General features: G+C 42.6%; 2 protein-coding genes across 2 annotated transcripts in view; both read right to left on the reverse strand.

Moving 5' to 3' along the window:
• Positions 1 to 11,954: 11,954 nt before the first annotated feature.
• On the reverse strand, positions 11,955 to 20,811 carry f9a (coagulation factor IXa; the record flags this gene model as incomplete). Its single annotated transcript, XM_083651848.1, has 8 exons — positions 11,955 to 12,544; positions 13,342 to 13,468; positions 13,587 to 13,720; positions 13,982 to 14,116; positions 16,833 to 16,946; positions 17,215 to 17,239; positions 17,322 to 17,509; positions 20,691 to 20,811. The coding sequence occupies 8 exons, from the start codon at positions 20,809 to 20,811 to the stop codon at positions 11,955 to 11,957; spliced, it is 1,434 nt and encodes a 477-aa protein (XP_083507974.1).
• Positions 20,812 to 21,982: 1,171 nt separating this feature from the next.
• Positions 21,983 to 24,252, reverse strand: part of mcf2a (MCF.2 cell line derived transforming sequence a) — a gene marked incomplete at both ends in the record, with an annotated part of 31,269 nt that continues 28,999 nt past the window's right edge. Inside the window, 4 exons of the mRNA XM_083651275.1 lie at positions 21,983 to 22,023; positions 22,125 to 22,228; positions 23,093 to 23,205; positions 23,447 to 23,559. Of these exons, the coding sequence (XP_083507401.1) occupies positions 21,983 to 22,023; positions 22,125 to 22,228; positions 23,093 to 23,205; positions 23,447 to 23,559 (371 nt within the window). The remainder of the gene's footprint in view (positions 22,024 to 22,124; positions 22,229 to 23,092; positions 23,206 to 23,446; positions 23,560 to 24,252) is intronic.

The raw sequence follows: 24,252 nt of genomic DNA on the forward strand, positions 1-24,252 counted from the left end.
ACACACACACACACACACACACACACACACACACACACACACACAGTGTCTACAGAAGTCAAACTCAATTCTCTCTGTCTTCAGTTCCTGAAGTTGTTGCCACCAGCAGGCTGATGATGTGAAGAGAATATGATGGTTTACATGAGATGGCCTGAAGAAGCCCAGCACTCAAAGCAAATCATTGATCTAATTAAGCACGTCCAACTCTCACACTGTCTGATGCTGCCAGATCTTCTCATATCACAAACACTGACTGCATCATTCAAATGTCACCCTGTTAAAAAGTCAACTACAGTATGCACTTTATTTTGGTAGAGGTCATGTTTTGTACTTGAAGTGTATTTCAAATCAAAATCCAATAAATGATTATTCATTTGCTAAAAACTGCAGACCACACAGACAACTATCTTAGTGTGATTAAGGTATAACGATGTAAGATGAGTCAGTCTCAATCTAGTCAGCTCCTGCCCTACCAGAAGGCCGTAACACAGAGAGAGAGAGAGAGAGAGAGAGAGAGAGAGATGAGATGAGATGAGATGAGATAAACTTTATTGTCCCTGGAGGGAAATTTGTCTTGGGCAAAAAGTGCTAGTGCCAACATCGGTGTTACAGACACAGTAACAAAACAAACACGGTCACAGTCACAGCATTGCACTTCACCACAGAAAGAGTGCCAGCTAGACACAAGATTGCACTATTTCGAAGATTGCACATGCCCTATTGCATAGTGTGTTTAAATCATCGAACCAGTTAATAAGGGAAGAATAAAATAAGCAATAAAACCATAATACCATAAAAATCATACAAATAGAAATCAATATAAAAATCAAATCAAATCAATTAAAATTAAAACAATTAAAACAAATCAAAATCGGCAGCGGATTTGATAGAAGAATAAGAGAATAAAAGAATAAAAGAATAAACCAATAAAAATGGGGTTAAGAGGTTAGCGAGCGCGTGATGAGGTTGACACACAGTGAGAGAGTGTGTGACGAGGTTGGGCTGTGAGGTCGAACTCACAGAAAGTGAGAGATTAGGGGGAGTTTAGCTAAGGCTATAGGAGAGACAGCAGTGATCAAGCCTGATTGAAGCAGCCAGACAGACAGATCTTCAGGGCTTAATTCCAGAAAGGCAGCTCTGACTCCAGCCAAGTTTCACTATTCACAATATTCTGCAAATAATGCTTGAGTTGAAAGTAATTGAAATTTGTCAGCAAGTAACTAATAAGATTTTTATCTGTCTATTAAAAAAAGAAGCCATCTCTGCTGTTTGGTGTTTCATTCCATTCCCGAGAGCTTTCCACGGAGTAAAGCGGCGGTGCCAATATCTATTCTTGTTTTATTGCTTTGATATTTTCAAAACATGCAATTTATTTTTTGCTGGACAGCTGAAGGCAGAGGGGGTGAAACTGATCCTTCTAGAGGTGTTTCAGCGATGCTAAATATTACGCACACCATCCAAAACAAGATATTATCCCACCACTGATCCTGCCCAGTCGTGCCACAGGGGCTACAATGGGACAGACCAGGTGGTCTCAGTGCACATCGGTGAGCCCCAACAAATTACTTAAATTGAACACAAATATTTCACCATGAAAAATGTACACACTATTCACCATGTAGCCTCACCCACTTTTTTTTTTATACTTTATTGCAGGTATAGCATTGACATTCAACATGTATTGATTATTCCATTCATCCTGCGACATTTATAATTTGTATATATTTTATGTACATCACCAAAAATGTGGAGAAAGGAAGAGGGAATATAAAAGAAAAAAAAGAAAGACACGCACACACACACACACACACACACAAAATAGATACAAAGTAAATATAGGGGCAGTAACCTCTGGATACTGGTCACGCCCACAGGCCCGGTGCGAACGGGTGGATGGAATCCAGCCACCTCCAGACCAGAAATGAGCAGCGATTTGTCTTAATTCTTAATTTCCCACTCCTATTTCCAGGGGCCATTTACTCCAGTTTCTTTCAAATTCCTCTTCTCTATTCCTCAATTTGTATGTGATTTTTTCCATTTTCTTAATCTCTTCAACTGTTAGTTTCCAATTATTAATAGTTGGTGGTTTAGTTTCCAGCCAATTCCGTGTAATTTGTTTTAGTGGTGCTATACGAATTATTGTATAGAGGTACTTATCTCCTTCGATCTCTATCTCTATAGTGGTATGATACCTAATACTATGTTGAGTGGTTGTAACGGCTTTTTTAGGTGAAAGATATCTATGAGCTTCTCCTGAACTGTCCCCCAAAAGGTTCTCAACACTGGGCAGAGATAAAAGATGTGTGCATGATTTGCTTCCTGTTCCGTACATTTCCTCCAACACTCTGCACTACCTGATAGATTCTATTTTGACGTAATTTTTGGTGTTAAGAAGAACCTTATAATAACTTTCCAAGCAAATTCTTTCCAATATTTTGAATTGATCCATTCTGTCATGACTTCCTGTTCAAAACGTCAGCTGTTTTACCTGCTCAAACTAGTCTGACTCACCTGGTCAAACCTAGTTTGACTCACATATGAGTCAGACTAGGTTTATGAGTCACAGGAAGTGTCAACACAATCAGAACTTCCGTTTGTGTTTCCACTTCCTATTTACTAGTTACTACTCTCTCAAGCCAGACTGTCTCTTCTACATAAGGTGAATATCGTTACACTGACTCTCAAGGTGAGCCATGAGGTTGATGAGCTCCACTCATCTGCCCTCTCGTGGTGGAGGGCCTCCTCATCAACTTTAGCCAGTGATAGTGTAGCAATACCGTAATAGGCTAAATCTTTTTTCCCCTCTGAATCTTTCTAATGTATCATAGGAATCTGCCATCTAATGTTGGAAAGGGGGAAGAAATTGATATTTTGTTGATATTTTGCTTTCGTCTTGGTAGGAAGGATAACTTCAGCCTTGAAAAAGCAATCCAGATTTGTCGTGACGTGACAGATTTGTCTATGACGTAGGACAGTTCACTAATAAAGTGCTGCTTGACTGAATTGCATGATGACGAGTGACTTGATTAAGCATTATTTACATTATAAGCATTATCAATTCTATTCAGTTCATCAATCTAACACGTCATACCCTCTGTAGAAAACTGTATAGGTGGAAGTTACAGGTATGGCCTCAGCAAGTGGGACATCATGGTGGAATGAGGAGGACTCAGAGGAACCAATTGTAAGGGTTTTTATTCAAGCAAATCCCTTTGTAGATGGATAATCATCAGACAGATGTAGACAAGTTTGAACAGATGATTGAACCTAAAAGACAAACAAGATATTAACAAAGTATTCGAACAAACAAGAGAAAACAAATTCAGCTGTAAACGAATATAATAAAACTAATTCAAATCAAATACTTAATCAATATACAAAGGAAATAACACTAACTATAACAAACTTAACACTTACTTTAAATTATGCATCTGTATATTTGAAGACAAAGGGATTTGGCAGGAAAGGCCAAACCAACAGCCTTCCCCCAGCAGCGTAGATGGCAAACTGAGCCTGGTCTAATTAGTGTCCTCTTATACAGTCCAGGTGTGGCTGGTTAGAGTGCATCTAAGGCCTGCCCCCTCCCCCCCCTCCTCCTGAGAAGAGGGATAGGCTTTTGCACACCCTCCATACTCAAAAAGCACGGAGGGTACTGGTCTGAAAACTGTAACAGAAGTCTTAATCCCCTTTCACACATGCAGCCTATCCCTGCAATGTCCAGGGACATTTCCTGCACGGGGTCATGTGTGAATGAGAGCAGTGATCGATATCCTGGGACATTCTTTCCCACCACGAGATGTAACGTTTCAGGAGGAATGCCTGCACGGCACGGCGGTGTGCATGTGTGAATTGTGAAAATGACTAGCCACGCCTGAAAGGTTATCCCAGTCATTTTACTGGGAACTATGTGTGAATGAGGCTTAACACTGTCAGTAGAACAGCACAAGAGACTGCATCTTGATGCCATCATATTGTAGTTATAGAGACACTGCGGAGTGTATCATCATTCAGAAACCACGCCCAAAACGGGGGAAAACAGAACCCTCCCCCTCCAATCCTGGCGTTCTCCTATGTCGTGTGCATGGTTGCGTGTTGCACAAAAAGATCGTATATACGGAAGATGAACACTCCAACTTACTTCCTTGACAGCTAGATCCACATTTTTCTTCTCACCAATTCTCAATGGCTTCCTTGCTTTGCTCAGGAGTACAAAAAAACTTTAACTGGCGATTATTTACATTGGTTGTGTGCGCAGCCCACCACACAACAGCTTTTAGCTATGTTTAATTCAAGGAAAATGATGCTGGTCTATGGAGTGAACCATGAACGGAGCGATTTCCCCCGTGATGGGCGTGGCCTATTTCATGCAGTGTCTCTATGGCTCTCTTGCTTCCAGCTTTGGGAAACGTGCTCAAAATCTCATTGGACACGTTCAAAGGTAGACAGATAATTATGCAAATCCTGCTTTAGGGTGTATTACACCTTAGTAACCTGTATATATTATAAACTAAACATGGGTAAAACTATACACCCATACATGTCTCTGTTATCATCAGAGGACCAGCTATGACAATGTTGAATATTCTTCAATCATTACATTTATGATTTTCCCAAGCTGCGCTGGTCTTGTTTGAGCCCTACAAATATTTTCATCCACAGCCATAGTAGGGAGGTTTTACCAGCGCAGAATATAAGCCTCGCACAAATGACAGACTTACAGTAAGGTGACAGACTTAAGGTAAGACACTGGGCTGCCTGGAGATGGAGAGCAACAATCAATAGCACTGAGCAAAGCATCAGACGTTTTATTATCTGTCGGTCCCTGGCCTGATCCCTGACTGTAGTAAGTACTAATCTAATTTGCGCTGACACAGATTCCCAGCTGTGTGGTGCTGCCAAAGACACAGTGGAGGGAGAGATGTCAAGGAGATCTACAGAAATCAATAGTCACAGACTATTTCATCCATTCAACCATCCATGCATCATTGCTGTCCATCGAACAGTCTTGTTAGCATGCTCTACTCTACTCACCACTCATCACCTGAGTGCTAAGTAAGAACTGTGTGCCACTACTGTTTTACTCTAAATACAGTCGTAAGCACAATCACTGGCATTTATCCATGGTGTTGTTAAACTAAGGTGAGTGCCTATGTGGAAATGGTTTTGATTTTCAAGTCATTGGCACCCAACCCCTCCCAACTAGCAACACAGAGCCTTAAATTTAGAGATTTCATTCCCGAGAGATGTACTGTATATTATGACATCACAGTTCAACACAATATCTTTTGGAATAAAGTTATGTTGCTCCGATTATTACTGTAAGAGTGTGAAATAAAATGGATGATTCAGTCAATCATAGGTAATCTATGGCGCATGCAGAGAGAGAGTGCTGCTAACCCAAGTAACAGAACAAAATGTTTTGGTCACCAAACAAAACAATGAAAATGAATAAGTATTGAACAAATGATTTGCTCTGATATTCATCCCAGGGGGAAATGACTGAGATGCCCTTATATTGAGCGGGCAGTGTTAATTACTGAAGTATGAATTATTCAATCTCTTAATGACTCAATGAAATATAAATACCTCCGGTCAATAGTTGCCAACATCTGAGCAGACTTGGGACTCCCTCTGGAGGGAAGCCAGCGCCAGGGAGGGGTTGCATTGCATCCTATGGGCCAGACCACATAGTGCTCTTCAACTGACATGTTGACTCATCAAGCTTCAAGTCACCCTTGGTCACTGCATCGTCTTGCTTATTGATTGAGCATATTGATTATGAAATGGTATGGGAGTGGGAGACATGGGGCAAAAAACCAATGGCTTGCAAAACAATCCATAGTATGAAAATGGCTCATGTAGTGCACTGCATGTACAATCTGTTTTACCTTTCAGCCCAGAGGTGACGTTTACTACAGCCCTTAGCATCCCCAATGTTTAGTGAATTTAATGAAATCCATTTCAAACACCAAGTGCTGAGAAAACAGCAAAACATTAATTTACAACCACATCATGTCAGAGGAAACAACAAACTATACCTGGCTAAAATAACTAAGTTTAGTTATTGACTCAGTTCTGAAGTGGTAGTGTGTATTCCAAAAATCCCATCAACATAAAAACATAAACGACGGAAATCAAAGTGCTCAGGGATGCCAACAAGGCAAAATTAGCTGCGAAGTGTGGCTGAGCAAGAGTTGTATTTATAACCTCAGCAGGGAAGGCTTTATGACATCACTGGTGTTGTCACAATGCCTATGACATCATCAGTGAGTATGACATCATCAGTCTTCTTCTGTGGTGTTTTATGGCAGTTGGCAATAATCCTTTATGTTGCATTACCGCCTCCTTCTGGATTTATCCCTACATTCTGTCCCCACGGGTCTCGCTCTCACGCTCTTTCCGGCAGACTGGGTTGGGTGCCTTGCAGCACATTGCTGCCTCTCACAGTTGGATGGTCTCACTCTCTAGACCTGGTTCTTCTTCTTCTTTCAAGTTTCCGGTGTTTCTCACACCTCAATCTTGGCTGTTGCGCCTCGTCTCATCTTCCTCTGCTCCTCATCCCTCCTGAGCAACGCGCCTTCACCTTCGTAAAGGGGTCCTCCATTAATAGAGATTTCAGCCCAGGGGCAGAAGACATCGTCTGGTTTCAAAAACCTTATCAACCCCTGCTGTATCGCCGGCCACGACTCGGCTGTGGTGCTGGCCATCATCCACTAACCCTTCAACCCCGGACAGGTCAAGCAGTACATCCAGCAGATGCAGGCCCAGAGCCATGTGGAGCTGTCGGTGCTGGGGTTGTGGAGTTTACCCAAAGAGGGCCAGGAGGGCATGGAGAGCTTCCTCGGGGACCTCAGCGCCATGTTCCCCCAGGGACGCTGGCTCCAGATCAGCCGCCAGACGGGCAAGACGGGCTTTACCTGCCAAGTCCTCAACCGGGACCAGAATGGGAAAGCAGTTTGGAAAGAGGTGAAGAATAAAGATGAGGAGGGTGGAGGTGAGAAAGAGGAGGAGAAGGTGATCTTCATTCACTACGAGCAGAGGAAGGTGATTATTTTTTAACCCAGCATTAGGGCTGGGTTAAAAAAAATCGATATATCGATATTGAATCGATATTCATGTGAAGGAACAAGTATTGATACATAAATCCCAGTATCGATATTTTACTTTTTTTTTATTTTTTTTATAAACATAGGCTATAATATTATAGGCTGTGTGTGGTAGTTAAAACATAGTTTTACTGTACAATACTGTAGGCTACATGTGCATTGTGCATGCACCATGAGCCAGATGTACAGACCTCAAATCTGTTTGCACTATAATGTTTGTGAACTGGAAATGTTCATGAGCTGTATTTTATTTTATTTTATTTTATTTTATTTACAAAGCATTTATACTTTATGAAACACTGTTTACAACATGCTGCTGTTCAATGATTCTGTTGTATAGTGGAAATCTAAATTTGTTTGGCTTCTCACAGAAGACTGTAAAGAAAGAGACAGAAAAGAAAGATAAGATGTTGAATGACTATGTTGGTCATGTTTAAATAAAAAAGAATTACATGATAACTGATTGCTTTATGGTCAATTCTTAATGTAAATATAATATTTTTTAATACTGCACCAGGTTAGAGGGTTCCTTGTACAATTTACAGCATTAGTTATTTGAGAATCTCTTCCATTATCAAAGCAAAACTGGTATTGTAACTAAAATATCGATATCGAATTGTATCGTATCGTATCGGAAATCGTATCGACTTGGGACCTTGTGTATCGGAATCGTATCGTATCGGGAAGTCAGTGGCGATACCCAGCCCTAGCCATAAGTGAACTATAAGCGGTTGCTTAAGGGCCCGATATATACAAATGCAATGTTGTGTTGTATGGGCTGGCAAGATAATACTACTGCTTGAATCAATTCCCTCTGCCGCTGTCAGACTTTGTGTCACATCCATGCAATGCAAAGTGTGTTGCAAGCACCGTCAGTCAAATGAACATTAGGTTACAGTGCTCTCTGCTCTCTGCTCTGCCTTGATGCAGCAAAAAAGTCATGTCACAAAAAAGACACCCTTCTGGAGCAGAGAAAAGAAAGAAGAAGAAAACAGAAAGATAAAGATGGGCGATATGGCAAAACAACTACGGTAATAAAATTAATAACGGGTGTGTTAGATTTACAGTAGTACAATAGACCTTATTCGATTGACGTAACTCACGTACGGGCACGCCCACCGCCGCCATGTTCTTGACATAGCGCTGCAGCTCTCAAGTGACAGCCTATGTAAGAGCAGCGTTTATAGGAAGCTAGCCGCCGTTAGCGTTACCTGTATCGTTCCTGTTGTGTTTGGATGGTGACCTGCATTATACATGGCTGTAGTAATGACAGCAATAAAGTCCCCGTGGTTTGTTTCTATCTCTACCGTCCACAGACGTGAAGGGAGCGAGACTGAGGATACGTCAGCAGCACAGGAGAGGTGTGGATAGTTAGTTGAGACAGGTGAAACTTTCTGGCAGCTCCTCACAGCCAAGTCTGTTCACCTCGTTTTTTCTTTTGTTTATTATTACAGGCATTAACGGCAGCATACAAACAACAACTCTGGGGTTTTTATTGCTGTCATCACTATCACTATTTTGTAATGGAACAGAAATGACAATAAGGCTGTTACTAGTCGTCAGCTGCAGCGATGTGTGCGTGCAGGACGGTATGTCAACAATATGGCGCTGTCCAGGGTTAGCGAATAAGGTCTATCTATAGTCAATAGTCTTGGTGAGGCGGTGGGGGCCCCAAAATCTAATTCTGCTTAGGGCCCCATAAAGGCTTGCGCCTGTCACTCTCAAAATAAAACCACAAAAAATAAATACACAAACAAAACAATAAGATAACCAAAAGTAGCAAAAAGAGAAATATTAAAACAGACACAAAGGAGTAATGCAGACGCATAGCATAGTTACCTAGGTGAGCATTCAAGTTGTTATTTATTAATTTTTTAGATAGGTTGGTTGCTATGAGGTATAAATGGGCATTCCATAATGAAACACCTGTATTTAATGGAATACTGCCCTCTGGTGGTGTGACAACGGGGGACGTGTAGATAATTTCCCTGTCTAGTTGAATAAGAACATTGGAGTTTTTGCAACAATATTGTCGTAAGTGGTCTGGGAGATTATTTCTTTCTTGTCAAGAAGTGAGTCAAAGACTCAAGTAGAAATAGTATGAAGTGTACTCAGAATTGCAGTAGCCTAAACCAGAACCCTGTAGCTGGGCTGCTGAGTTTTTGGGAGTGGTCTGTAAAGATGTAAAACTCCCCAACTCCCCAAAGAATCGCCTTAAGCTTAAGGTGGTTTATGAAACGTAATCTCCTATTAATATATAAATTGTTCTTTCTGTCTTTCTGATTGACATTGATATTAATAATATGAGGCAGGACAATATCATCATCATTCACTATTTTGGCCCACAGTCATTGCAAAGTTGAATGCATGCATTTGTGCAATTTTTGCCCGGGCAAATAACAGGTTTCGACCTGTCCTATGTTGGTTAAGAAAAACCATTCAATTTTAAAACTTTTACAGATAAAGCACAGTGCCAGGCAGCACCCCAGACATCACAGAGACACAGACATGCTCATGAAGTAGGGCTATACGCACCCCCCCCCCCCCCCACCCCCCTGCGGGGAAACACAAGCCCCTCACCATTTGCTTCTTGGCTGATGTTATAGTTTTTGCTAAGTCAGCAGGCCAGGATGACCTTGTTTTGAATTATGTTCTGGGGAATCTTTTCACTTGTGGATTTAAATACTTCAAGTTCTGTGTTGCGTGACTCTGTGGGAGCAGCACTATCAAATTTTACATTTTCATGAGTGAGTATTTAATATTTAAGCAATATTACACAAGAGGGTGTACGTGGTTATAGACCCTTTTCACGGGGGCCATTTTGTGTCGAAAAGACAGAATAAACACAGGTGCAAGCAAAACACTAATGAGGGTTTCCAAATTCCAATCATGGAAGGTGGAAATCCTCATTAGTGTTTTGCTTGCACCTGTGTTTACCCTGCCTTTTCGACACAAAATGGCCCCCGTGAGAAGGGTCTATTGGCACGACGGTGACGCGGCAGGACGAGGCTTTTAGCTGAGGTCCATACGGTCACTGACTTAAGTGCCAATAACCACGGTAAAGTACACCCTCGAGTGTAATATTGCGATTATACAACAGTTACCAACAAAATACACGCTATAAACAAAATGTGTTCATATTTGGGGCCATTTTCTCACAAAATAACAACGTTTTTGCCGAGTGTGTTAGTCCGAGACAAGAAATAGTCCCCGTTGCCAGGCTGAGCCAGCCGACTAAATAGGCTACCACTGCACAAAATTGCCCCATTAACTCAATATGTGTTGTGACTGTGGCGAAAATAAAATAATTAACAGATTAGCAACTAACGCTACGTCGGTGAACTTCACATGTAGGCTATTTTTTAAGTGTCATCGACTCACCTTGTAGCTGAGATGAAGGGTGTCAGCCTGCCTGTCTGAGGGTTGATTGTTTTGTTTTGAATGGGCAGTTTCCCCCGCTTCCGGGGTCGCGTGAGCCTGTTTGTGTCTGTGATCATTCATAATACATGAAAAAATGCTTATGAGTATATACCCTACACCTTTTCAGGTGTAGGGCATATACACAGAGGTCTAATGAAATGAATTACAGTGCAACATGCTTTATCCCAGTGGTTCATAAAGTGGAGTCTGGGGACCCCCAGGGGTCCTTGAAGGAGATCCAGGGCATCCATGATCCAGGGCAGCAGCAGCTGTAGCCATTTTAAAGCTAATGGTTCAGACCAGTTAGTGTGGTCTGTGTCAGTGGTCCCTGTGGTCATAATTCAGTGGTCTGTCCACAGACCATGGTCCCTAATGGTCTGGAACAGTTGGTGAGTGGTCTGTCGGTCCCTTTGGTCATAATGCAGTGGTCTGTCCACAGACCATGGTCCCTAATGGTCTGGAACAGTTGGTGAGTGGTCTGTCGGTCCCTTTGGTCATAATGCAGTGGTCTGTCCACAGACCATGGTCGCCTTAACACAGACCACTGGTTTCTACCACTAGGGGCGCTAAAGCTAATGGTCCAGAACAGTCAATGTGTGGTCTGTTTAGTGGTCCTTGTGGTCATAAATCAGTGGTCTGTCCAGTGTCCACTGACCATCGTCCCTAATGGTCCAGACCTTTTAGTGAGTGGTCTGTCAGTGGTCCATGTGGTCATAATGCAGTGGTCATGCCAGATGAAGGTCGCTTGACCGAAACATCGTATAATGTTTCATAAAAGTCTTGCCAAGTGAAGTCGGTGTGCAGGAGTCTTCTGCCTCTATGACTTGGCTGGTAACTTTAAAATCAGGTAGCCATATTGGCTGGTGATGAAAAAAGTTAATTTCAAGCCCTGTGTATAACGTTAGTCCAGCTCAAATAAATACGGGCGGCCATTGAATTCAAATGCCTCGTCCATATTCTCAAAATCAGATAAATATTCAGCCATAACTTACAAAATCATTCAGTGACGCTATGTTACCCAAAACAAACATGGCAGCTCCCAGTACCAGCTTTCCGCCCCGTGGCCCCACCACAGCTGACTTCTGAGACTTGAGCGAGAAGACTTGGATCAAGCAGAAGGTAAATTATATATCTGCTATATAATAATGTCACGATGGAATAATCTGATACCATCAGTGGTAAAAGCAAGCTTGTTTACTGCGCCAATTTCACAGATTTCTGTTCACATGACTTGGTTATACATAAACGAGTTGAAAGATACTGAAAAATACAGATTATTTTTTACAACAAAAATCCAAAGTCTGCTACAACTGTTGGAATCATATCCTCGGCAACTGTCAAAGAGCATCACACAAGACAAGAGATTTTATTTGAAATGCAACACGTCTCTATTTCCAACGTGTTTAAAGTGTATGTAACGTCTTTAATTCAAGGGTCAGGTTCTTCCACATCGGCTGCCAGCCTGTGGTCAGTCACCCCCATAATGTGGCGTATCCAGCGGTTGTAGTGGGACACGCGGGTGTACACACCGTACTTGCCTTCCTTGGCACACTCTTCCCCCCAGCTCACGATGCCCGTCAGGAACCACGTGTCGTGATAGCGGTTGGCGTGAGGCCCTCCACTGTCCCCCTGACAGGCGTCTTTGGCCTCGTCGTCGTACCCGGCGCAAAACATGTAGCGCGTGATCCTGGTGCTGCTGCTCTCCTTGCACTCAGTCCGATCTGTGAAGGGAACGTCCACCTTCTGCAGGGTGTGAGCCTGGGCCCCCAGGAAACGTGTTCGGCCCCAGCCGCTGACCGTAGCGGGAGAGGCCTCCTTCACCAGGGCCTCGGTGAAGGCCTTGGTCCCCAGGCAAATGGGTCGGGCGGTCGAGGAGAAGTTGATGGGGCTCTGGAGGCGCAGCAGGGCGATGTCGTGGTTGTACATGCTCACGCTGGCGTCGTAGCGCGGGTGGATGTGCTTCTCCAGCACCTCGTGGTCCTGCTCGGTGCCCTCGTTGGCATAGATGTCATGCTCCCCTAGGGACCAAGGACAGCACACAGATATTGATCCGCTGTATAGATTTACACGACAATAAAAAAGCTGAGGCGTTGTTTTGCAGAACCCGGCTGCCACAACCACACGAGATTTTACACCTTTCATTTGTGTGTCAGTAAATGTCTGTTAAGTCAGAATGACAGTTATTGAGGTTGTCACCAAACTGGAGAGCCCAGGTTTGATCCCGTGGTGTAGCCATACCTGCCGAAGTATCCTTGAAGGAGATACTTAACCCCTACCTAAGCCAGAAGCACTGCACTGGCTTAGGTAGGGGTTAGGTGGCGGTGTAAAAGGCCTACATGACATAGAATTAAAAATATACTGACGTAACCTTAAAATAGGCATGTCCAAAGTCCGGCCCCGGGGGGGCAATTTTTAGCTCCCTACGGCTTGTCTCTCAAAATATACTGTTTATGGCCCTTCGCACAGTATTGGTTAATCAAGCAAGTTCACTTTGCGTTTTGTCCGTTCCCCTAATGATGACAGCACTATCATGAAGTTTGTAGACAAGCACCAGTAGGAACAACGCAGGCACAACTAATGATTTCACATGGTAAACAAAATCCTTAGAGTACAACTGTATTGTATGTGATTTATTTATTTATTTATTTATTTTTTAACTCATATGATGCGAGAAGCAGCTGGCCCCTGGTATTTTCACATGGTCTAATCTGGCTCCCATTCAAAAAAGTTTGGACATCCCGGCCTTAAAAGGAGCTACTTAACACCGCGATTAGTGAGTTACAGCAACGGTAAAATTGGTCATTGTGAGTCTTACCCACTCTGATGAAGAAGGAGCCCTGTGCCTCCTCTGCCAGGCAGTGGGCAGCAGTGATGACCCACAGCTCACTGAGAATGGAGCCTCCACAGAACAACTGACCACTAGGGCGCGCTACAAAGGCCACCTGGGTCAGGGGAGGATGAGTGGAGCTGTCAACATCTACAAGGAATGAATGTAGCATAACTTCTAGCCCCCCTTATCTTGCACTTGCCCGTATTGTCTTAAATATATATCCACTATACCTGCCATGGGATCTCTCCTGGAACTACCACGTTTCCACCAACGATGCGTTTGTCAGCTTCAGGTGTCTCCTCTCTGCGGCCTGCCCACCGGCGTGGCCTGCTTTGGGACAGGTTAACTATGGAGTAATTTGTGGCTGGAAAGGGCACACTGGGTGAATTCGAGAGAGGGGAGGTAGTGGTACTGATGTTGGTCACTGAGGTGATGTTCTGGAGGCTTGCGGTCTCATTGCCGTGTAGAGACCTTGTTGACACCGCACTTATCACTGTCAAGGCATTTCTACCGCAGGGGAATTCAGCTGGTAATGCGAGAGTAGCAGAGTAACATTTGATCCTTAGAGAATATCGAGAGTATCGTCGTCATATTTAGCAGAGAACCCATAAAGAAAATGTTATACCGTCTGGTTGGCAGTTGATCCCATCATCTGTCAGCATGTATCCCTCAGCACAGGAGCATTTTGCCCCAAAGGTCCCCATCGACTCACAGAAGTGCATGCAGTCTCCGTTGTTCAAATCACACCTTCTAGCCGTTACTGAGGAGAGGAAACCACATCAACTATTTCAACCCACATCCTCCTATCAACAACATTTAGTAAGTGGGCTCTGTCTTTCTGTCTGCAATCTTTGTCCCACATTGTGAGATTTGCTCAGTAATGATGTCACTGATGATGTCACAATGTCTATGATATACATCATCAGTGATTCACTCGAGCACTCGATAAGGTCATCAGTGATGGTCACTCGAGCAATTGTGATGTCATGATGATGTCAGTGTCTATGACATCATCAGTCAATGTGCCGACTCTACTTTTCTCTCACTACTGATCACTCACTGACGTGATGCGAAGTTGAGCAATTGTGCGCTGAGTGATGTCACTCAAGCACTCCATGATGTGATCAGTGACGGTCACTCGAGCAGTTGTGAAGTCATCAGTGAGTGATGTCATCAGTGATGCGAAGTTGAACAATTGTGCACTGCGCATGCCATTAAGGCAGGCGAGGCCATGCAGCAGCCGAGCTGCAGGGCAGGCGAGCCTGTGCAGCGGGTGAGCCTAGGAATTCTAGTTTCTAGTTTTAGAACGATTTCTAGTTATTAACAATGACATCGCCCTGTGAAGTCCTGATATGTTTCATCCTCCAACTGTGTCAAAGCTGTAATGTGTAACTGTCTTGTAATGTGTCAACACCATTTACCAAGTCACATTGTTGTGCACCTCGTGTTATGAGACTATACAGTCCACAGAGGTGTTATGAGGCTATACAGTCCACAGAGGTGTTATGAGACTATACAGTCCACAGAGGTGTTATGAGGCTATACAGTCCACAGAGGTGTTATGAGACTATACAGTCCACAGAGGTGTTATGAGACTATACAGTCCACAGAGGTGTTATGAGACTATACAGTCCACAGAGGTGTTATGAGGCTATACAGTCCACAGAGGTGTTATGAGGCTATACAGTCCACAGAGGTGTTATGAGACTATACAGTCCACAGAGGTGTTATGAGACTATACAGTCCACAGAGGTGTTATGAGACTATACAGTCCACAGAGGTGTTATGAGGCTATACAGTCCACAGAGGTGTTATGAGACTATACAGTCCACAGAGGTGTTATGAGGCTATACAGTCCACAGAGGTGTTATGAGACTATACAGTCCACAGAGGTGTTATGAGACTATACAGTCCACAGAGGTGTTATGAGGCTATACAGTCCACAGAGGTGTTATGAGACTATACAGTCCACAGAGGTGTTATGAGGCTATACAGTCCACAGAGGTGTTATGAGACTATACAGTCCACAGAGGTGTTATGAGACTATACAGTCCACAGAGGTGTTATGAGGCTATACAGTCCACAGAGGTGTTATGAGACTATACAGTCCACAGAGGTGTTATGAGGCTATACAGTCCACAGAGGTGTTATGAGACTATACAGTCCACAGAGGTGTTATGAGACTATACAGTCCACAGAGGTGTTATGAGACTATACCGTCCACAGAGGTGTTATGAGACTATACAGTCCACAGAGGTGTTATGAGGCTATACAGTCCACAGAGGTGTTATGAGGCTATACAGTCCACAGAGGTGTTATGAGACTATACAGTCCACAGAGGTGTTATGAGACTATACAGTCCACAGAGGTGTTATGAGACTATACAGTCCACAGAGGTGTTATGAGGCTATACAGTCCACAGAGGTGTTATGAGACTATACCGTCCACAGAGGTGTTATGAGACTATACAGTCCACAGAGGTGTTATGAGACTATACAGTCCACAGAGGTGTTATGAGGCTATACAGTCCACAGAGGTGTTATGAGACTATACAGTCCACAGAGGTGTTATGAGGCTATACAGTCCACAGAGGTGTTATGAGACTATACAGTCCACAGAGGTGTTATGAGGCTATACAGTCCACAGAGGTGTTATGAGACTATACAGTCCACAGAGGTGTTATGAGACTATACAGTCCACAGAGGTGTTATGAGGCTATACAGTCCACAGAGGTGTTATGAGACTATACAGTCCACAGAGGTGTTATGAGGCTATACAGTCCACAGAGGTGTTATGAGGCTATACAGTCCACAGAGGTGTTATGAGACTATACAGTCCACAGAGGTGTTATGAGGCTATACAGTCCACAGAGGTGTTATGAGGCTATACAGTCCACAGAGGTGTTATGAGACTATACAGTCCACAGAGGTGTTATGAGACTATACAGTCCACAGAGGTGTTATGAGGCTATGAGGCTATACAGTCCACAGAGGTGTTATGAGGCTATACAGTCCACAGAGGTGTTATGAGACTATACAGTCCACAGAGGTGTTATGAGACTATACAGTCCACAGAGGTGTTATGAGGCTATACAGTCCACAGAGGTGTTATGAGGCTATACAGTCCACAGAGGTGTTATGAGACTATACAGTCCACAGAGGTGTTATGAGACTATACAGTCCACAGAGGTGTTATGAGACTATACAGTCCACAGAGGTGTTATGAGGCAGGGCACTTCCACTGCTCTATTTGGAATATCCAAAAAGGCAAACAATCTAATTTGGGAAGCGAAGACCAAACTTGTGCCACTGATTCAATTTACAAAGGAGGGGAAAAAAAAGCATCTGACATTTAATCCTGTGAGACTGAGATCTAATCAGATCTAATCTTCTAAGCAGATCTGGGTCATAAAAAAAATAGATTCGCACAAAAAAAGAAAAATTGATCACATTTACATTGATCCCACTTTTACTCACCGATCTCACAGTTCCTGCCAGTGAAGCCGGAGAGACACTCGCAAGTGTAGGAGCTACGGTGGTCTTTACACACCCCCTGCTTCTGACATGGACTTGACTCACACTGGTCTCCATCTGAGGGGATCCAGACACACAAACACATCATCATCTTAGCACACCCCCATATAATAACTTTGTATCACTTTTCTTAAAGTTTACAATGTGTTCCACACAACAAACAACACGATGCTGTCACACTTTCATACTGTTATAGGAGGTTAAGAGGTCTGAGAGAAAATCATGGCAAAAATGTGCACAGTAGATTGACACACAGTCGCCACCTCTGAGTAATTTCTCCTCTTTTCTGTTTGTCTTACTGGTCAATTATTAAATGTGGCCTTACCTACATATCCCACCCAGAACTCCATCTGAAACAGCAAAACCTCTGATGAATGCAAGCAACAAAGATCACGATAATGCGAACAGTGATAACAAAATAAATACACGCACTGTTTTCTCATCATTCTCAAAGACCTCCCTGGCCTCTTCCAGGTCACATCTTTCCTCGAGACACTCTCTCTCCAAGTCTCCTTTCAAAAACTCCTCAAAGAAGCCCGTGTTGTGGCGTTTCTGTCGCCGCAGGACGCTGTCTGCCGCCTGGCCCGACACAAACACTTGTTCTGAGGCTGGAGCGGCGGCTACAGGAAGCCAAAGGAGGGGGGGGGGGGATACAATCAGTGAGTCTGTGCTGAAATAACTTTCTATGTGTCAGAGTTGATACAAACAATATACAACTTGAATCCAGAGCTACACTTTTTGTATGAAAAAGTCAAATACCTCCAGAGCCCAGCAGCGCACACCACAGGAGAGAGACAAAAACTGGAGCCATTCCACTCTGCTCTGAAGTCATGATGGACACACACACACACACACTGGACCACCACTCCAAAGTACAGCTCTTTGTTTACACACACACACACACACACACACACACACACACACACTTTCTTGTTTTGTACAGAGAGAGAGAAAAAATCCGGACTGTGTAAATGAAATGTTAGTGTCAACATCCACATGAACAAAGACACCAGGGATTTTCTTGAGTTTGTATGTGTGGTTTTGGGATTTGGTGTGTGTGTGTTGTAGCTTGACATCAGAGCAGAGTGTGGCACTATGGCCAGTGTTTGGTAGGAACGCGTTACAAGTAACGCACGTGAGTAAAAAAAGTATTCTTTTTAAGGAACGAGGCAGAGAATGGGCACTTTCCATTTGAGCCTGAGTTTACAGTTACAATCTATGACCACTGAGTGGCACTGCATGGGAAGAATCTTTCATCTAGCCAATGAAAAATGGGAGACAATAAAATCCAAGGCCTGTTTAGATGCAAAAGTGAATAGTGATGCAAGCCCTTAATTTCAGCCAATTCAAGAAATAGGTACTATTCATAAAGAATTAATCATTATTCAACTTATTGTCCACCCTGCTTCCGAACGACCGAAGAGGTGTGAGACAAGATCGGGTCAGGGGAATCAGGAAGGTCGAGTCAACCACAACGCTGGCAGATCTTCACCCATGACATCCACCCGACCACCCCGACCAGAGAATAGTTGAAGACTGGTCATGAATCCGGACTCATAAATATGAGAACCTTTAGTTTTCAGCCTTTCCCCCTTTTTTCCCCATATACATTTCTCATGTCAGACAATCAAAGTCAATCTTTACTTTTTAACCCATTTGAATGTATTGATAACAGTGACTCTGAATTCACAGATAGTCTGGATCCAGATTTTAATGGTCAATCTATCAAACGGAACCCCAGAATGTGGCTATTAGCAATGAGGAGCAATTTGTCTGTATAATGGTCTGTCAAGTTCCGAGCTGTTAATGTACATATAGCCTTCCCAAACATTATTATCAAGTAATACATTACTTGTGTTCTCTAAAGCTAGCTTTCTGTCATTGCTTTGTCTGAAACTTGGTTATCAGGAGTCTGAAAAATATTACCACAGTATAATACTAATAATATATAATGCTAATAATAATAAACTATAATAGAGGGTGGCGTATCCATTTTCATAGGAAGTGTAACGGCTCAACAGAGGACTTTATCTAGCTATTCTACCCTTATTTAGTCTTTAATTATTTTCAAAGTTTCATTTGAAAGACCAGATTATGTTGAAAATCAATCACTTTTCAAGGAGTATATTAAAATTCAAGCATATTCCTAACCTTGAAAACATGAGGGTTAAAATCAAGCATTTTCCAAACTTTCAAGACTGTGTACGAACCGTGTGCTTGAGAGGTGCATCTCTGGCAGCCGCTGCATTCTGACCTCTGGTGTCTCAGAGGGACATGTATGACATATAATATGATCATTGAAGGCCTCACAAATCCCCCCACAGCAATTTTAAAATATAATCTCCAATATAAAAAAATGCATTTGTAAAGATTGTAACAGGGTATGAGGCTACATGTGAAATAATGGTTAGTAATATTAGTTAAAGTCAGATTCAGGTCATACCTGCATGCACTGTATCAATTACTAAATATCAAAACACATCACTGCCACCTGCTGGAAAATAAACGCTTTACAAGTAATAATGATCAACAACACAAAAACAAAAAGGCTGCACATCCAAGCCTCATTGTGCTGGACGAGAACAGAACAAACAAAGAAGAAACTGAGAACAGAGAAATGTCTGCACAATGAAGTACATGTATGCTTCTATAGTGGATCTGGTTTCAAACGGATATAATTAAAAAAAATATATATATTCATTGTTTGTGCATAAATAAGTACAGACTTTTCTCTTCAGGAGCAGCAATATCACTGTTAAAAACAATACATTAAAAATACAAGTACTGTACAACATAATCTCTGTCATGAAAACAAATCTCATCATTATTGCAATAAATCATTTTTATTTGTATTTACTTAATTATTTCTTAATTGAAGCAGTACAAAAAGAAGCCAGTCAAGAACTATGACTGTTTGACAATACAAACCTGCTCATTGCTCAGTCGCCATGCATTTTGTCCCTAAAGAAACATTCAGCAACAAGCATACTAGGCTTGTCAGGGTACACAATATTTCAAGCATTTATTTTGTATTTCCATGTTGGAAAATCAGTGCAAAATCTGCAGCATTTTGGATTGAAGTTAGAAAGAAACCATCTTATCTTGTCATATACTGTAAGCAAAATAATAATAATAATAATAATAATAATAATAATAAATTGGGGCGTTGTGCAGTCAAGCATAGCAGCTGTAAATGTGCGGAGACATAATTTCATTTGGGGCTGCATAGATAAACGATTTCAGACGGCAGCCCGTTACCTCACAATGAATAAGGGAAAATAGACCACAGTATGAGAGGTATAGCGCCAAGGAAAGAACAACCTGCCGTTCAATATACAATACAATGATTGTTTTGTTTTTATGTGTTGTCCTTCCACCTTATTAAAGTGCTTGTTGAATATTTGTGAGGTCAGGTAGAAGCAAAGAACAGGGTATTTGATATTGCCTAGCAAACAGTACTCACAATGTGAAGGAACAACATGACAGCAATAAAATAAATAGATAAACAACAGGAAATGTGTAGAGTGAAACGGCCCCCGCTGCTTCCCAGACTCATTTCCACATCAAACGCAGCATATCAAAGACAGCCCTCCGACCGGGGCCTTGATTTCATGTGGCAAATTCGTATAAGTCTGCAATCAATATTTAATTGAGCGTTCAACACAGTGGGTATATTTCATGTTTGCTGTATGATCCCTTTTAATGGGGAACCCGAGATGAGCTGTGCTGTAACGGAGACGAGGAAGCAATCTTCCTCTGTGATGGAGGGGCACGCACAGGCAGCATATCTCTCTGACTGACAGTCAGCACCCAACAGAGACAGTGATATCCTGAGGAGAAGCACACAGTGTTTGGAGCTCTGTGCCGCCATGCGCCCCCCACAGCCCACACCGAGGAATACGTTCCTATCAATCTTGATCATTGCCGGTGTCAGATTACCATCCCTGACTTGTCAACTGCTGCCTGCGTGCAGGGGGGGGGGGCACGTCTCACTATGTACACACAACGAATCCAAGAATAAACAATGAAATAACAGCATGAATAAGGGAAAATAGACCACAGTATGAGAGGTATAGCGCCAAGGAAAGAACAACCTGCCGTTCAATATACAATACAATGATTGTTTTGTTTTTATGTGTTGTCCTTCCACCTTATTAAAGTGCTTGTTGAATATTTGTGAGGTCAGGTAGAAGCAAAGAACAGGGTATTTGATATTGCCTAGCAAACAGTACGAGAGAGGAACAATTCCAAAAGAGCAGGAATAAAAAGGCAGTATGGCATGGCACATTTTGGCATTTTAACTCTTACAGAGTAAGAAAGGTGCCTTGAGGAATGAAATAAAAATAAAAATACGATGAACTAGTTTAAATGGAAATGTCAACCAACTACACAAACAAACATTGAGGTACATGTAAAAAAAAATGAATGGTACTGCATGTACAAAAGTCTCTTTTTAAGAAATGTTTCAGGCAAGTCCTGGGTTAACATCCATTCAAAATACAGTCAGACAAACACAAACACATCACACACACGAAGAGATTTTGCAATCTCAACTATTAGCCAGATTGAGGAGGGACTGAAAAATGTTTCTGTTTGGAGCCCATGTGATGTGCAGCAACTTGTCCCTCTTCACATCCTGACTACATCTGCGTGGCAGAGGGAGGTCCAGAAGGTCAAGGTGTTTATCACCAATCGGAAACATCCAGATCCAGGGAGAGGTGGTGGATTGTCCAAGAGGGCGAATAGTTCCTTTGCCTTTGCGCTGGTGCCACCTTTTTCTGTCTGTCTGTGCAATGGCTAACACCTTCAATGACAGCATCCATCAATGGAGACAGGAGACCGAAAAAAAAGAAAGAAAGAAAAAGAAAAAACACTGGACCAGAAGATTGTGAAATCAGGTCTGTAGACTCCCATGTACGGTATATTCTTTTTAACTGATTGGAGCGTGCAGAAGAAAGCTGATGACAACAGGGAGTGAAGAGTGGCTGATAGTGTGCCAGTTATGAGACAGCAGTGGCTCAGTGGGTTTCTCCGTCCGTGGCTCTGTTTGTCAGTCCGCAGGTTACGATTAGATTCACATTGTGCTTTCTTCACTATGGGGAGCTGAGCTTTCTCCCCTTCAGATTCCCTGGGTCTACGAGAAAACAGAAAGATGTTTCAAAAGAAACTCGAGTAAAGACATACTGTGCTCTACATGATATTGTCATCTTGGATGGCAGAATGTCTTTTCTTTACCTCCTAGTCTGTTGGAGTGTCCTCGACTGCTGTCTCCTAGAATCAGCAGCAGGTTGGCGGCTGGAATGAGGCCTTCCTGTTGTCGACTCTGATTTTTCACAAACCTGAAGGATGCAGAGTGGTGAAGGATGCAGAGTGGTGGGGAAAGGGTTAAGATTGAGGGAGAGAGAGAGAAAGAGAGGGGGAGGTAAACATCAAATACACTTTGGTGGTTGGTAGATGATATGGTCCAATTCTAATCCACTAGGGAATAGAGCAGATTGCAGTGTACAGTTTATATAGCTTTTATATTTTGGGCATTTAGCTGATGTTTAGGTAAGCAGGGGTGGTCTAGTTGTCTTGCTCAAGGACACTTTGAAAGACAGGTCACATAGCTGCTAAAAGCCACACACTGGCAACTGGCGGCCCCTGGGTCAATTTCTCTCCCTTTTTTTGGGGGGGTTAGGTTAGGTTAGACCACCCAAATATGTTTTATTTTACTGTACATCCCAGAACATGGTGCTAATGGCGTTAGCATTGTCCATCCACATACTGTTTAACGTTAGCATTTGAGCTAACGCTATTGTAACAAACTATATCCAGGATGCACATTGCACATGCAACATTACTAATCTGATTAATATGACATATTTGGGTGATGTACCACATGAAAATGCTGTAGCGGGCTGTTGTAAAGCTAGAGCAAAGTTTCTGGTGTCATCTGAATGGAACTAAATTTGAATATGAAAAATATAAATGTTGGGATAATAAACTTTGATTACCAGTCCTTTTCATCAAATTAGTAGCTATAATTGGGAGTGATGGTGTTACAGTAGGCTACAGGTGAAAGTGCACGGTCACAATCTGGCCCTCTGGTAGCGAGGATTTTTTTTTGTGGCCCTCTCTATCATCAAAGTTGTCCATCCCTGGTCTATGGGGACTGAACCTCTTACAGCACTGTTTTCATGACCACTCGGCCAAAAACTCACCAGACGCCCTGGTAGCCTTCATGCTGCAGCTGGATGACGTCTCCACATTTGATAGTGATGCTGTCTGGTCCATTCCTATGACAATCAGCCAAAGCCCTGTATCTGCCTGGAGACTGGCACACAATGAAACTGTCACTGAACAAACCCTATCAGAAGTCCAGACACGCAAAATAGAATCAACCATCCATCCATACTATAGATATTCTATGTGAAAAGATCTACAGTGTGTAGGCCTTAAAGTCACGATTGACAGGTTTGAAAAGATGGGAGGATCTAGTAACTGATTATGGTCTATTGGTCTAAATGTCTGCTGATAGTGTACAGTGGAAGTGGTGAGGTGGAAGCTCGTCTCACCAGTTGCATCAAAACCTCCTCGTCAGTGTCAGATGGGTGGGCGGCGTCCCGACCTCCAGGCCACTCCTCCAGACCCTCGCAGATGTCTACCGATTGAGGCGCGCCGGGCCAACCTGGGAGCACACGCACGCACACACGTATTACTTTGGCTGTTACACGTATCGACAAATGCATTGCTTAGATAGAACAATCCACCTGCAAGAACTATGTAGATACTTGGTAACTATATTGACAATATAATGATCCGGTAACACTTTACAATAAGAGCACAATAAATAAGGGTTAGTTACTGTAATGCTTAATAAACATTAACTAACCCTTAATTAGCAGCCTTGACCGTAAGCTTGCTCTAACCTTTAACCCCAGTGACTTCCTGCCTCAACCCAACCACAATACCTTAGTAGTTAACATGAAGATCATTAGTAAATGATTACTGGACACCTTAGTTAACTCTTAATTAAGGGTTAGTTAATGCTTAACTTAAGCATTAACTTATTAAGCATGAACTAACCCTTAATTAATGTACCCTTATTATAAAGCGCTACCAATGATGACCCTTGTCACTTACTGGGAAATTAATAATAACGTAGAATCAAAAGCTAATCTCAGTAACTGGGCCTTTCCCCACAAAATTCCTCTGTGCACCAGTGCTGCTTCAAGTCAAAATACACCTGCACTGCTGAGGAGGAAGAAGTCAAATAATATCTACATCAGTTTGGGTTTAAGAAAAGAAAAAGCAACAGCAATGTGATACTGTGCATCAATTTCCTTAATTTGTCATTTACAAGTCATTTAGTTACCAGGTA

The sequence above is a fragment of the Poromitra crassiceps genome, assembly GCF_964638095.1.
Source record: "Poromitra crassiceps genome assembly, chromosome: 15".
In the NCBI taxonomy this organism is placed as follows: domain Eukaryota; kingdom Metazoa; phylum Chordata; class Actinopteri; order Beryciformes; family Melamphaidae; genus Poromitra; species Poromitra crassiceps.